The sequence below is a fragment of the Calidris pugnax genome, unplaced genomic scaffold (assembly GCF_001431845.1).
Source record: "Calidris pugnax isolate Ruff unplaced genomic scaffold, ASM143184v1 scaffold435, whole genome shotgun sequence".
Taxonomy (NCBI): Eukaryota; Metazoa; Chordata; class Aves; order Charadriiformes; family Scolopacidae; genus Calidris; species Calidris pugnax.
This window is the reverse complement of record NW_015091240.1, coordinates 3,316,188-3,332,592: the sequence shown is the minus strand read 5'-3', so window position 1 is coordinate 3,332,592 and position 16,405 is coordinate 3,316,188. Positions and strand designations below refer to the sequence as shown.

The 16,405-nt window shown below is 38.6% G+C and overlaps 1 protein-coding gene across 1 annotated transcript in view; it reads left to right on the top strand.

Annotated features, from left to right (window-relative positions):
• Positions 1–5,109, top strand: part of LOC106898625 (mucin-2-like) — a 31,089-nt gene extending 25,980 nt beyond the window's left edge. Inside the window, exons 35-41 of the mRNA XM_014959936.1 lie at positions 1,108–1,151; positions 2,011–2,133; positions 2,240–2,338; positions 2,740–2,862; positions 3,194–3,239; positions 3,650–3,761; positions 4,607–5,109. Of these exons, the coding sequence (XP_014815422.1) occupies positions 1,108–1,151; positions 2,011–2,133; positions 2,240–2,338; positions 2,740–2,862; positions 3,194–3,239; positions 3,650–3,761; positions 4,607–4,850 (791 nt within the window). The 3' untranslated portion in view covers positions 4,851–5,109. The remainder of the gene's footprint in view (positions 1–1,107; positions 1,152–2,010; positions 2,134–2,239; positions 2,339–2,739; positions 2,863–3,193; positions 3,240–3,649; positions 3,762–4,606) is intronic.
• The last annotated feature ends 11,296 nt before the right edge of the window (positions 5,110–16,405 follow it).

The following is a 16,405-nucleotide window of genomic DNA, read 5'->3' as shown; positions in this document are numbered from 1 at the left end:
CACCCCAGTAAATTACATTTGTACTTCTGCTAATATCTAACCAAGTTCTTCATGTATCACAATAACAGCAAAACCGTCTTTAAATCATTCTGGCTCAGTTAACATGCATCATTTTCGGCCAAATATGCATTAGAAGTTTATTTAAAAACAAAATGCTATTTTCAATGAAGTTTGCTAAAAGAATTGGAATGGGTGGGAGAGAAGCATAATACTTTGAACCTTCAAGTGGTCTGTGTAGCTCAATTATCCCCATATCGAAAATCATAAAGGTTATTAATGATTTTATTTAATGTCATTAGCATAACATTGGAGCCCATTAACATTAGCCCAACTGCAGCTAAACTAAGATGCAGAAAGATAAGAATAAGCCAGCAGAAACCTTAACAGTTAACTACAAAAGCAAGTAACATGCAGCAATAATACAAAGTGTAATCAGCAACTGAATTTTCAATGTATGAAAAATGTTATACTTACACTGCTGTTGAATGCTCATGAAAATTTAAAAATCCAAGTTATATATGTTCATTTATATACATAATTTTTTATATACGTATCTTTTTATGCACATATATTTATAGAAAAAGAGTAAAAAGCAAAAGGTAGCCACAAATTAAGCCCAAAAGAAGGTCAAAACAAAGGAACAGCAAAGTTTGAAGTAGTTCCGTGAAAGACAGGAATAGACTCTGCCATGTTGTCAAGTTATTTATACTACCACAGTAAGAATACCTTTTTCTATTCAGAGTCAATCTTCCATCCAAGCTGTGTTCTGAGAGGTCTTAAAGAATCAAAGACAAACGCATCTTTGAAGGTTACTGGAATTTTAGGGTTCAAAGAGGAAACAACTAATTTAATCTGAAGTGAACCTGATATCAAAAGGGTAAAAAAGGGATTTTTCAAACTCAAAGCCATTCTTCCTCAACTCTTCCAGATAATTTCGAAGAATTTTAAATATCCAAGTATACTAAATATGAGGCCTAAGCATGTAGGGGGGATCAAATTCAAGTTCTCCATAATCTCTGTGTTACTAACAAACCTTGATAACAACTTGACTTCTCAGAGTTGCACAATTTGAGTTCACTCTGGAACTATTTTGTTGTTGTTTTTCAGAACAAATACCTGACATCTGTGTGATTGACGGTACAATGTACACGGTGAGAATGCTATACTTATAGTGTTAAATTGCTGGAAGTGAAATGTACACGCTTTCTACCAAAATAAGCCCTTGAGAAAGTTTTCCCAGTATATGTCTTTTTATCTATAGCCTTTAACTGGAATGTTTGGGTTGATTTTTTCTAATGTTAAAAACGAAATTGTCACAGAAGAGTTCCTCAATATGTAGCATAAAACAAGAAGGTACCATGTTTAGTGATGTACTTTCTTCTTAAGCTCTCTCCTACTTCTAGAATTAATGAATTTTCAAAACAAGCTGATGTATATAGCTCAAACTCAACTACTCTTTGAAATAAACCCAGGCTACCTTCAAAAATAAAGCTAGGATTTTTGCTTTAATAGATACCTAAATATTTTGCTAAAATTGGTACTTAGGTCATTTAGTCAAAATTCAAGCATTAGCACTTGAGCCCTTTGGGGATACATTTCAGAAAGACTAAAATCCATGTGTAAATTTCTATCTCTGCATATGTACCCGATTATTTTAATCTCCATTTGAAATTTATAATTGTTTTATAACCACTGAGCATGACTTACAGGGAAAAAAAATTCTTAAATGCAGCACTGAAAAGCTGGTAAAATAGTAAGGCAGTAAAAACCAGTCTTATCTGCATTTTAGTAATCCATGTTTCTCTTTTTTTATTGCTTCATTTAGTTTCCTCCAAATATGTGCTATCTTGCAAAGCATAAAGCCAAACAACTGTATGTTCTAAGAGGGCTGAACAACGTATTTGCACTTGCATTTCAGCAACTGTAATGGTTCTCAGCAATGTTTTCAACTCTGCCTGTACGTTATATAGAAACTGTTGCCATTTCAATTTTTTTTTTTCCATCTTCCAGGTTGGGATGTCAACAATAATCGATTCATGTAAGAAATGTACCTGCAGTTCTGTGAAAGATCCGGTGACTAAGGCAAATATTGTACATTGTGAAACAGTTCAATGTGAAAGCTCTTGCCCACCGGTGAGTTCAGATTCTCTAGGCTGCCCAGTCAGCCCTCAATTACAGGAAGACTAGAATTGTCCATCACCAATGAAACATACTTTCTCTTTCATCTCCTTGTGAGTAGGGTCATCAATATATGATTGAAGATGGAGAGTGCTGTGGGAAATGTATTGAAGTAGCTTGCGCAATCAAACTAAGTAATGACACTGTTCATGTGCTCAATGTAAGTATTCCTTTCATTTTCAGATCTATTAGCCAATACAGGTTAGAACAGCTAAAAGTCAACTCGTGTCCCTTACTAGTAAAAATCTAACACTGAAATTACTCTAAAAACAACACACGACTTTTCTGAATCGAACACTTACTTGGAATAACAAATAACAAATGTGTGGTTAACTGGGCAATGGTTTCTAATTTATAGTCTGAGTCTCCACAATCAGGATTTAAACTTTCAAGCTAGCCACAGTTTGAAAAATTTCACTTTTGCCACTTGAAAGAAGTTCAGAAGCATCTGAGAATCTTTGAGGTGTAAGAACTTAATTAGCTTAGACATTTTTAAAGTAACCATACTATACCTGATCTCAATGAAAAAAATAATTGTTTTCCTTTCTTATCAAATCTTAGGTTGATGAGATCCTGCCACTCGACCAGTGCAGCCATTACAAATGTGAAAAAATTGAAGATCAATTTGTTGCAGTCCAAACTAAAAAAGTTTGCCCTGAGTACAACCCAGGAGAGTGCGATCCTGTAAGTTTCAATTAATTCTTCATCAATTGAATGCAGTTTAAAAGAACAAGGGGTGGGAAAGAAGACGATAAATCACTCTCACTAAAGTTGCAGGCATATTTTAGGAATGAAATTAATCTTGCTGTAATCTTAGCAATAAGAAAAGCTTAGTATTTTTATATGAGGCTACAAGGATTCAAGGCTTCTATGGTGGGGACAGGAAGTCACCCATGGTTTCATTCAGTGCTCATCACAGACGAGACTTCTACCCAGTATTAGTAATGCTAACTCACATTCATACTCATGATTGTCGTCTGTGTATTAATACAAATTCTCCTTTACTTTTGCAAAGGATGAAGCAGAGACTACTCCTGATGGCTGCTGCAAAATATGTAAACGTAAGTAATGCTGTGTTCGTGTTTTCTGCTTGAAGAGTGCTGTATTCAACTTCTAACTATCTTTAATCAATTGGAGAATTCTCCTCTGCCCCAGTTTTTACTTATTATATTTATCAAGACCCTATTTTTCACTATTTATTCAAAATTAAAAATCAAATTTGTTTTCCTGATACTGAATACACAACTCAAACCACCAATGCTCAAGCATCTGCATTTCTTCTAAAAATAGTGTACAGCTGAGATCAAAGAATAACCTGGAAATTCCAGATAGATTACTCAGTATTTCCCCGCCACTGTCACACGCTGCAGATGCTCAATAAACCAGGCACCATGCACTTTGAGATTGTTTTGGCCATCATATAGTTCTGAGCTAGAGATTTGAACTATGTTTTTTCCCCTCTTTTTTTAAGCTACGAACTGCAAACCTTACAGCAAAAAAACTGTGATCCGTCATGGTGACTGTGAATCCCCTGAACCTGTTGAGCTGGCATACTGTGAAGGAACTTGTCCTGGCTCCTCGGTGTAAGTTCAAAAAATCTTAATTTAACACATATATGGCTTCATTTACACTTCATTTATGCTAGTCTCTCAAGTTAGTCAATCACCCAAGGGTACTCAGTGAGATGGCAGAAGTGCTCACTAAGCCACTTCCCATCATTTATCAGTCATCCTGGCTAACTGGGGAAGGCCCACTTGACTGGAGGCTAGCAAATGCGATGCCCATCCACAAGAAGGGCTAGAAGGAGGATCCAGGGAACTACAGGCACGGCAGTCTGACCTCAGTGCTGGGGAAGGTTATGGAGCAGATCACCCCAAAAGTCATTACATGGCACATACAGGACAACCAGGTGATCAGGCCCAGTCAGCATGGGCCTTTAGGAAAGGCAGGTCCTGCTTGACTAACCTGATAGGGAAAGGCTATGGATGTAATTTACCTGCAATTTAGTAAAGCTTTTGACACTGCTTCCCACAGTATTTCCCTGGAGAAACTGGCTGCTACTGAGGGAGACAGTTTAGTGGTAGACTTGGCAGTTTTAGGTTTATAGTTGGACTTGATCTTAAGGGTCTTTTCCAACGTACACGATTCCATGATTAGAAAAGAGTAACAAAGTTAATGCGTTTATATGATTCCATTGAGTGGGATTAGACAATGTAAGCAAGAACAGTTTCATTATTGAAGAGATATGTAATTATAAACACACTCATAAGTGTGTGTGGAACAGGCAAAAAGATGATGTTAACAAAAAACAAACACACACAAAACCCCCACAAAGCTCCCAATAAATCCCCAAACAAAAATCACTGGGGGGTTTATGTGCATCAGTTTTTAATGGGAAGTCATCTTTTCTTTTCCCGGTGGAACACAGGTATTCTCTTGAAGCAAACCAGATGCAACATGATTGTAGCTGCTGCCACGAGTTCAGCACCCAAACAAGAGAGGTGACATTAACTTGCCAAAATGGAACAAGCATAAATTATAACTATGTCTACGTGGAACAATGCCAGTGTATGAATGCATGCACTTCGCAAACTTCTGCACCACCTGGCTCCCAATTGAACCAAATTGCAGCATATGGTTCGCAATTGAAAATCAGAAGAAGAAAGAGATGATGGTTGGAAAAAGAAAGCAGAGACCCTAGGGAAGCTGGAATCACATTTTCCTCCAAATAACTTGTACTCCTTCCCTAACAGATCTTCCATCAGTTTCTGTTACCACCTTTTGGAAAAGTTATATAACATGTTTTGGGAAAAAAAGGTTTAGACGGTCTCTGAAAAATAAAACCAGAAACCATTGTAGCTACATTGCACTTAACTCTTGTGCCTAGAGAAAGCTTTATTACATATCATTTTTATGGATGTAATAGTCCTGACAGACACCACAGTGACAAGAAGAGGACTGTTTTCTTATGCATTTTGTCTCTTATTTGATTAATAAAGCTTTCAGCATTTTTCAATTTTGGTGACTGGTGAGTGTTTGATACCCATCTTCATTACCTAAATGACAGAGTGTCCATTGGCATCAGGGAGTTTTCTAACTCGGAGGGGTATATTCTCATAACAGCCTTGGGAATGAAGACACTCTCAAAACCCTTTTCCCGGATGAGGTTAAATTCTCTCATTCAGGTCTAAAAAGCTCTGCTCGTTGGCATAAAAGGTAAAGAGAGAAAAAACCCCCTCATTTGCTCACTGTATTCTAGTTGCCAAGCTGGTGGGATAACAGTCAGGATGTAGTTTGTTCTCCCTGTAATTAGTGGAGATGCCTAGAAGTGTAATAAACAAGGAAAGGAAAACTTCATTCATCACTACGATATCATGTTTTAGATAAAAGGTGAAGTCAATTAACTTAGTAAAATCAGAAAATTCTCTCACCCATAATTTTCATAATATTCACAAATCAGTTCAGGATATGTTTTTAAACTGTGCATTTGTTTCTTGTGCTGAGATTTGGAATGGATTACACTAGTGAGGAAATTGGCCACCGTAGTTCATCACGTTTACCTGAACTCTTTGGAGCATTTACCTTATCAGTAACTGTTATAATACAAAGCCTGAAATCTGCCCTGAAGGCTTGGCTGAAAAGTAACGGAGGAACTGTTTGATCAAATAATTGCACATTTTATACATGCTTATTTAGAAGTGAAATTCAATCCCCAAGTGAAATCATTAGAGCCCTATCTATTGGCCTTCACAGGTATGACCTGATACCATATGAGGATTAAGCAGTGGGGAGAACTAGGCAGTTACTAGCTATGACAGTGGAGCAGACACCTGTACCAGTCCCTGCAACTTCTCTGACGCAGTAATAAGCCACTTTTCATTGGGAACTTAGGCAGAAGCACAACCAGTTTTACAACTTCACCACTGCATCCTCAGACCCTGAACACCAAAGTATTGCTATGAGAAGACACCTAAACAGTCCTGAACAGAGTGAGCAGTGGGTCAAGCAGTTTACCATCTTCAGCATAACTTCCCAGGTTTCTGGCTTCAAGAGGTTTAGCACTTTGGACATAGCACCATGAGAACAAAGTGTGTCTAATGGAATCTAGACTTGTACCGCAGTGAAAAATGGGCTCTAGAACTGTACTGCAGCAAAAACACAGCACTGCTGGCTGAAGAAGGGCTTCCTATGTGACAGACATTTATGTACGCCAGCCACATTAGGCCTGACGTTACAGTGCAGCACTAGCAATATTAAACCGAGCTAGACAAACTGATGCCTGCAGAGAGGATAGGTCAGGGTGCAGAGCGTAAAAACACAGCGACACTTATGTAACTTAGAACGAAAACATCTGTAAACACTTCTAAACTTGGCTTTGAGGTCAGACTGAAGAGATGAAATCTGTGTGCTTTCCCCCTCTAAATTCCTAGTCCCTATATTCTGAGTGCTTACTGCCACATTCACCAGTAACAAAGCTTCCCTAACATTCTCTGGTCTGCAGGTTTTCCTCAACTATTTTAAGCATTGTATGAGCATGTCAGCAGTCCATTCTAGTTCAAGTCTGAAGCTGCCCTCTAATGGTCATTATTCACTTCTTAGAGAAAACTAAACCCAAAACTAATTCTACTGGAAACTTTAAGCCTTGCAAAGCATGTTCACCCAGAGATCAATTATATTTCCATGTAAAATTATTTTTTTATTTTAAATTTCCAAATTATAGAAGATGTAGAGGCCATTTCTCAAAGCTGAACACCACATTATTTCCAGGTAGCTGATTGGTTACCCATGAAGATGCCTGTGCAATCCTCAGGGTTTATGAAAGAAAACCCACACAAATAATCAGCACCACAATTCACTGCTTAGAAGAAATAATCTTGATTAGTAGGTTTTTGGGTGCATTGGGTTGTTTTATTTTGTTGTCGGTTTGGGTGGGTTTTTTTCTTTGAAAACCAGCCCACTGCAAAATACTAGAAACCACTGAATTTTCTCCATTCTCCTTAAAATACAAATTCAAATTTTAAGAGAAATCTATTTTTGTACCTTTTTTTATCCCAAGCCTACACAGAAGAAAACCCAGGGGATTTGCACTTTAACTAGGAGACAAACATGTAGATTTCTCTTTAGAGCAAACAATATGCTACAATTACAAATCTAAGGAACCTCTAGTAATTACTTTAAAGCAGAGAAATTAGCTAAATAAGAAAACATGAAGACATACATTTGCTTGATATATAAGATATAACCATTTACGTTAAAATATAGCTAGCTATTGTGTACTATATCAAGCTCCTTAGAACTTGGAAGTGATAAAATTCATGTATGCTGTAACTTTCTAGCAAAATTTCCAAATATGTTACATTTATAATCACAGCAGCAAAATAGTTCCAGTTATAGAACTACAGATTAATAAGACTTAAAACAGTATTAATATAAAATGAATTATGAACTCTTTCCTGTCATTTGCATGGGGTATCAAATTAAATAGAAGGTGCTGACTTTTCATCCTGTGGTATTTATCACGATCAAATATTCACGGATTCACAGATTTGACATAGTTGGAAGGGACCTCTAGAGATCATCTAGTCCAACTCCTCTGCTAAAGCAGGATTGCCCAGAGCACATCACTCAGGACTGCATCAAGGTGGGTCTTGAAAACCTCCAGAGAAGGGGATTTGATGACCTCTCTTGGCAGCCTGTTCCAGTGCTCTATCAGCCTCACCATAAAGAAGTTCTTCCTCATATTTGAGTGGAACTTCCTGTATTCCAGCTTATGCCTGTTGCCCCTCATCCTATCGCTGGAAACCACCAAAAAGAGTCTGGCTCCATCATCCTTCAACCCACCCTTTAGGAACTTGTAAGCATCGATGAGGTCTCCCCTCAGTCTTCTCTTCTCTTCTCGAGGCTGAAGAGCCCCAGCTCTTTGAGCCTTTCCTCGTAAGGGAGGTGCTCTAATCCCTTAATCATCTTTGTTGCCCTACACTGGACTCTCTCCAGTAGTTCCCTGTCCCTCTTGAACTGGGGAGCCCAGAACTGGATGCAGCATTCCAGTTGTGGCCTCACCAGTGCAGAGCAGAGGGGGAGAATGACCTCCCTCGATCTGCTGGCCACACTTCTCCCTATGCAGCCCAGGATTCCATTGGCCCTCTTGGCCACAAGGGCACGTTGCTGGCTCATGGAGATCCTGCCATCCACCAGGACTCCCAGATCCTTTTCCTCAGTAGTACTTCCCAGAAGATCCACCCCTAACCTATACTGGTGCCTGCGGTTCTTCCACCCCAGGTGCAGGACCTTACATTTGCCCTTGTTGAACCTCATTAGGTTCTTCTCTGCCCAGCTCTCCAGCCTGTCCAGGTCACACTGGATGGCAGCACAGCCCTCTGGAGCGTCAGCCAGCCCTCCCAGTTTGGTATCATCAGTGAACTTCCTGAGGATACACTCTGTTCCCTTGTCCAGGTCATTAATGAGTATGTTGAACAGGACTGGGCCGAGTATTGACCCTTGGGTTCTGGGCCTGTTGGTTACAGGCCTCCAGCTTGACCCTGCTCTGTTAATGACAACCCTCTGAGTTCTGTCACAGAGCCAGGACTCAATCCACCTCACTGCCACTGCCCCCTCATCTAGCCCACACTTCCTTAATTTTCTAATGAGGATGTTGTGGGAGACAGTGTCAAAAGCCTTGCTGAAGTCAAGGTAGATGACATCTGCTGCTCTCCCCTTATCCAGCCATCTACTTATAATATCATAGAAGGCTATCAGATTGGTCGAGCATGATTTACCCTTGGTAAATCCATGTTGACCACTTCCAATAACTTCTTTGTCTTCAATATCTTCCAATGTCATCTCCAAACAGATGACATCCAGAACAAGTCATTCCATTATTTTCCCAGGGACAGAGGTGAGACTAATTGGCCTGTAGTTCCCTGGGTCCTCCTTCTTGCCCTTTTTGTAGACTGTAGTGATATTTGCCTTCCTCCAGTCCTCAGGACTTCTCCTGTTCTCCATGACCTCTCATAAATGGTGGAAAGTGGCTCAGTGATAACATCTGCCAGCTCTCTCAGCACTCGTGGGTGCATCCCATCAGGGCCCATAGACTTATGGATGTCTAGTTTGGCCAAGTGGTCTCTAACCCAATCCTCCCCAACAGAGGGAAAATCTTCTTCTCTCCAGACCATCCCCCTTGTCTCCAGGGTCTGGGATTCACAAGGTGCAGCCTTGGCAGTGAAGACTGAAGCAGAGAAGGCATTCAGCAGCTCCGCCTTCTCTGTGTCTTCCATCACTAAGTCACCCACCTCATTCATCAGTGGGCCTACATTTTCCCTAGCCTGCCTCTTTTTATTGATATATTGAAAAAAACTCTTCTTGTTATCTTTAACTGTGGTGGCCAAGTTAAGTTCTGCTTGGGCTTTTGCCCTTCTAATTTTTCCCCTACATGTCTTCACTATACCTTGATATTGCTCATGACTAACCAACCCCTTTTTCCAGAGATTGTAGACTTTCCTTTTCTCCCTGAGGTCCAGCCAAAGCCCTCTATTTAGCCAGACCGGTCTTCTTCCTTGTCTGCTCGTTTTATGGGACCCAGGGATGGCCTTCTCCTGTGCTTTTGAGAGTTCCTCCTTGAAGTATGACCAGCCTTCCTGGGCACCTTTGCACTTCAGGACTGTCTCCCAGGGGACACTCCCAACCATGTTCCTAAGCAGGCCAAAATCTGTCTTTCGAAAGTCCAAGGTGGCAGGGCTGCTGGCTCCTTGTCTTGCTTCTGCAAGAATTGAAAATTCTACGATCTCATGATCACTCTGCCCAGGGTGTTCCTAAGCAGGCCAAAATCTGTCTTTCGAAAGTCCAAGGTGGCAGGGCTGCTGGCTCCTTGTCTTGCTTCTGCAAGAATTGAAAATTCTACGATCTCATGATCACTCTGCCCAGGGCAACCTTGAACCTTTACATCCCTCACAAGACCTTCTCTGTTAAGCAGCAGGTCCAGTAGGGCGCTTTCCCTGGTTGGCTTGCTCACAAGCTAATATACTAATATAAATATATTAATGCTTCACTAAAAATTACCATAGAAAAGCATTTTTCTACATCAGGAAATACACCACTCCTTTTTCTATTCTAACTACTAACTAACTACACTAACTACTCAATTACAGGGACTACTGCATTAGAGAATGTTATGTAGTAACGTGTGTATATATCGTGAAACTACCCAGTTAGTGCATTTTATTTATGTTTAAAAGGCATTACATTGACACAAATATGTTGATCATACTGAGAAACTTAAACAGCTCATTGAATAAAGTGTGCCATTATAAATAAAACCAGGTTTTATTGTCTGATGATCTAAACTGGGGAAATATGAAGGCTTTGTAAAAGTCAGTGCATTTAAGAAACTTAACCACATGAAATACATTAAGTTTTAATTAATATCTACAATATATATATACCCAGATAATTTAATACTACTGAACAAACTACATTGGGTACAACATTCATATCCAGGGCCCTTTGCCTCCGAATTCAAATTAATGACCTATACTTGCTCTAGGCTTTCCAAAACAAAGAATACCAAAAACATTCAATCTGGTGGAGAACTGGAAAAGAACAAAACAATACAATCTTTCAAATTGCTGTTAGTCTAAACCAATTACTCTGTAAACTGGGAAACAATAGCTTCAAATTAATTTGGTTAATAAAGAACAGTAAGTCCCTATTTATCAATCTTTCTTTCCCTAAGTCTTAAATCATATTTTGAAAAATGTGAGCGATATAGAAATACTAAACAACAAGATAAATACTTCTCCCTTCACAGAAGCATTCTGGTTTCCTCCTCACCTTTCAGTCTAACTTTTTCTGTTTCCTTTTCTTTTGAATCAGCACCTCCATATAGCAACTTAAGGAGCTATTTCATTGATTTTGGCTTCTGTCATTTGCCTCCCTTAACCTCCCTTCCTCTATTGGTAACTTGATAGCACTTACCATATTTTAAATACAGTAACATTATGTCTAAGGAGTTTGACGTATTCATTCATGTCACTCATCTCCCAGCAATCCATGGAGCTTCTGTATTGTTATTTTTGCCACTACACATAACGCAATTCCATCTGTTGAGAGAGCAGAAATTCTGTTCTCTAAGAGGCAACATGCTTCTTGGCAATGCATTATACCAGAACATTCTGATTAATACTTTTACATCTTCTGTTTTCACCCTTTCATTTCCTGACCCTCAAGATTACATTGCCAACAGGAGGATAACTCACTGATTTAGCTTATTAAGCTCTGCAAATACTGAGTAGCTACCAGAAGTATAGAGAGTTCACTTATCTCCTATTTTCAGGATTACAGTATGTGCAAAAGGGCTTGCCAGATGTATAATACAGAGCCCTGCTGTTTTTTTTTTTTATTTTGGGAATCTAGACCTTTATAAGGAGTTTGTTATGAATTAAAGAATACCTCCTCTCTACACAGTGTCATAAAAGACCATTAAAACATGGCATGCTGACCCTCTTCAAATGACCAATCATATTCTGTTTATTTTTGTTACAAAAATCATAGATACACCAGCTTGGAATCTAAAAATTAAGATATTGCAGACCTTGAATCCATTTTTACTTAGTCCTCTTTCTAAAGTCTTTGCCTTTTCTACTCTAGAGAAGTAAAGATTCTTAATTGGATTTTGCCTCCAGTACAAAAGGATTGAGAATTTCTTTTGCAAAAGCTTCCTTCACCCCATCCAACAATTCACATAATAGCACAAACAGGCATTTTCATTTAAAACATAAAAGCAACAATCAAAAGAAACAGAAATGCTGTGTTCTAACATCTAGTATCACAGCAGCCTTGTGGTCGTTTATACAGAGATAGTCACAACATAGTCCTTATGGTCATGCTGTTTGCTGACAGCTGACTATACCACAAAGCTAAAGTAATTAAGTTCCTCTGATTTTCCCAGCTGCTTTCACTGTTTGTTTTGTTCCCCCAACTGAAGATAGCAGTAATGGATCACCTTCAATATAAAAGTGTTCAGATTAGCTCAATGGGCTGAGCCATTTCTGAGGTGCATTTTACCGCTTCTGCTGTTTTCACCAGTAAAGACACAGATCATGTAAATTCTTCTGAAACATTCACTTGACATGAAAGCTGAGGCAATGAAGCTCTATGTCACATGAATTTAAGTCCAGAAGTACACCAGAAAGTATCTAGCTGCTTCTTGCTTCCATGCTGTGTGAATATGTTGAAACCCTAAGAGACACATAAAACCTCCTTCCATCTCTTTTGAAAAGAAATGTGCTCCAGAGAGGTTATCAGGTTTGTCTTACCAGGTGCTTCAATGGAAGTATTGAAATATATAACTTTAAAGTATTCCCATAAAAAAATAAAATCATAATTTCTTTTGGCATCATCCTGCTAAGGTTTTCTTATTCAGACACCCACATTTCTGTAGTTTCAAGTGACCTTCTTCAAATGGACAAAAATAGCACTTGAAAATACATTATTTAGGATGAAGAGGCAAAGAGTTCTCAAACCTCCTGCTACAGGCCATATGCTGATTCCTAATTTGAGCTGGGGAAAAAAAAAATCCCCCTTCACAACTCCTTCTTACCAGTACTGTAAAAATATCCAAGCAGATACCTTGGAGGGTGATTTTCTGTGCAACGATCTCAATACCAGTTTCTGGCAGCAGCAACACACAAGTTAGGCTAATTGATAGCCCATGACTGTTAGTAGGACTTTAATCAAATTGAAAGATCCAAATGAACATATATTATAGTTTTATACATGTGGTCAATTAACAATCAAGCAAATACAGAGTCGATTAATAGAAGACATCTGAAAATGCAACAATAACCCAAAGCCTCTCACACTCTGGCACTTACTAAGTGACCTGTACTGAAATGGAGCCTGATCTAAACCACTGAATTCAGTGAAAACATTCATGCTGATATCAGGAGGTTTTGATTCGAACCCCGCATCTATGCAAAAAGGCAGATAATGTCGTCTAAATTATGTTAAGTACCTCAGTCAGGAAACTGCACCTTTATTCTTATGGCTGTAATGATTAGGTTTGCTAGTCACCTGTCATGAGGAGGTTTCTTTTTCAACACTTTCAAACTTGTCAGAAGCATCACCAATGGTAATTTATTTCTTGCCTGCAGATACCTCTCTTCACAAGAGAAGGTTCAAGGGCATATTAAAAAACATGGAAACCTGACTGTTTCCGTCCTCTCTCCAACTAAGCTAAGCATGTTTCTCCAAGAGAATGTACTACTTGCCCCATACTGGAAATGAAGAACTTTGGTGCGGTGAGACAGGTATAGTACCAAGAGCACACCAAGGGCAAGGTAACGTGAAACAGGAGGACATGAGAAATCCCTTGCCTACTATGCACATAGATAGTATAACATCTCAAAATGGGGGACACAAACTAAGAACTTCTAAGCTGTATGTGAACCTGCCCATTCTAATCAATTCAAAGTATTCAATAAGATTCAAAGTTACACTTTGTAAAAAAATAACTCAAGTAGTAATTTTCTTCATAGCATTTAGGATATTTGGTATGAAGAAAAGTATTACTAGAAGAAGCCTAAAAATTTGAGCACTTCACCACTGTGGAAAACACTTGAAGTAAGAAGTTGAAAAGAATAGCACACACGCACCCCACCAAATTGTTTAATAGTTTTTCCGTGTTTTTTAACACTATTTGTAAGTTAATGGGAATTTTTAACTTACTACAAAATTCTATGTCATTAAAACCATCATTTTATAGCCTTTTATGCTTGTATTTTCTTCAGTAGTGCTATGGCTGTGCTGGAACCACACATCTGATTTCCGGTGTTAAATGTTCTTCAATGCCTTACTGTCTGCAACCAAACAAATCATTATGTGTAGCAACCAAAAAAACATGACAGAGGCTGATTAACAACAGACTGACTACAGAAGGTTTTAAGCTTGGAAACACCTACTAAAACAAGTAGAGTCATATTTTCATTCTTCAAAGTAATAGAAAATGAAATGAGCAAGCCCAGATGTCACTACAATAGTTTGCATTGCAAATTCATTAGAAGTAGGATAAATGTATAAATCGTTCTCCCTTTATAAAGCTCAAAACCTATACACCTTAATGTTGGGGAGCTGAACTGATACTGTTCTCAGCTATCTGGATCGCTAGCTTCCCAAAGATTTATTCCAAGCACACCTGTATTTTTTTTTCAACTACATAAATTTTCTTCTGGACTCCGAGTTGCCACACAGCCACGAAATTAAACTGAAATTGTTGCCAGTTTATTTACTCATCAGATTAAAATTTTTTAAAAAATAATGTTGTTAATTCATATTGTACTATTTGAGAACAGAAAAAATTCAAAATTCAAATCTAGGAAGGCACCTTTCTTAGTCAGCTCCCTTAATACCTGCATGAAGTTATCTTTAATGCACTTCAGGAATTTCCTGGGCCTGTTTGTATGATAGCCCCTGATGATGCCTGTGAAGTTAAAATCACCCCTAAGGATAAGGGCAGCTGATCTAGAGACACCCCTTAATTCCTTTTAGAATAATTCATTGATATCATCATCCTGGCTGGCTGGTTGATAGTAGACTCCCACAACAACCTCCACTTTATTTGCTTTCCCCATGGATCCTTACCCAGATGTTCTCAACCACGTGATCACCAACTATAAGCACCATACAATCCAACTCCTCCCTTACATGCAGCACCATTGCCTCACCTGCTCTGCCTATCCCTCCTCAGGAGCCTATAACCATCCATCATGACACAACAGCCACAGAACACATCCCACCAGGTTCTGTTTAAGCCAATGATGTCATAACTCCAGGACTGGGTAAAAGCTTCTAGCTTCTCTTGTTTATTCTTCATGCTGTGTGTATAAGTAGAAAGACATTAAATATGCTCTAGTGTACTCAGCACATTGTGGAGCAGATTGAAGGATCTTGCTAGCCCACCATCCCTCAAACACTGGTACGCTGCCCCCAGGTTTATCTCTAGTAAGCCTGGTTTTATACCTTTCCCCCTTCAAACCTATTTTAAAGCGCTTTCAATGAGCCCTGCTAACTCTTGCACAGAGATCTTTTTCCCTGCTTTGAGACAGGTGTATGTCATTGGTCATCAGCAGGCTTGGAATTAAAAAAAAAAAAAACACCTCAAAAGTTTGTCGATGACAGCAGTCTCAGAGGCAGCTAGGGATGCCATTCTCCCCACTATGTGAATTTCATAATTACTTAGTGGTTCATTTTTAAAGTAGCATGAAGCATTTCAAATCAACCCGAATACCCCACATTACGCTGATTACAACTGCAGAAATCATGCATTTAAGGTGGAAAAGCATTGTCCTGTGACAAGTTCCTGAATCTAAGCCATAAAGAAACAAGGACAGCACAGTCATTGAAAACAAGCTCAATGTACTTTTTCACTCACTGTAGTTATTTTATAATTTGAGAGAATTTTAAAATAAATTGTATCACCCTTCATTCTCTTCCAATGGCAAATGCATTCAAATTATAACCGTTGTCCACTTGTATCTAGTCTGTTTCATATTCCAGATTAGTACACAGTGTTTCAAAAACATGTTCCAAGTGAATTCTTTCAATACTCCAAAATGCAGTACTTTCATGGTTCTCCCACACATGAAATACAGACATAGCTAAGATCAATCTATTTGCTTTCCATAAATTCATTTTTCCCATCTATATGCAAATTCTACTTCAGAAGTTATGGTATATCATGAGTCTACAAGTCTATTTGTTCTTAAAAAATTAATTATCATTTTTGGGAAAGGAGTAAAGAAAATCCTTCTAAAATATACTTTAGTACGAAAATAGATCACCTTGGGTTTCTAAACAACCTTCCTGAAGATCTAGGAGAGAAAGTTGAAGTCTTCAGTAGGCTACAACTTAAATCTGCAGAAGAGAAGACTGTTAATACGGGTTTCATTCTTCCTACTTATTGAAAGAAAACACATATTTGCATTTCTTCCTAGAGGCCGTGTTCTCATTGATGTACTTCAATGTTTTAATAATTCAAAATCCACTGATTTCTCTTTACACCCCCACACATCATCACTGGTTGATTAGCATTGAAATGAAAAAGCTAATAAAATATGAAAATGCTAAATAGATGCTTTAGCAGCCACAAGAATGGCAACATTTGTTTAAGTACATTAATTTTCACTTTTCTTATCTCTCACAATACCCCGGAGAAAGCACTGAAAGCAAACTGTAA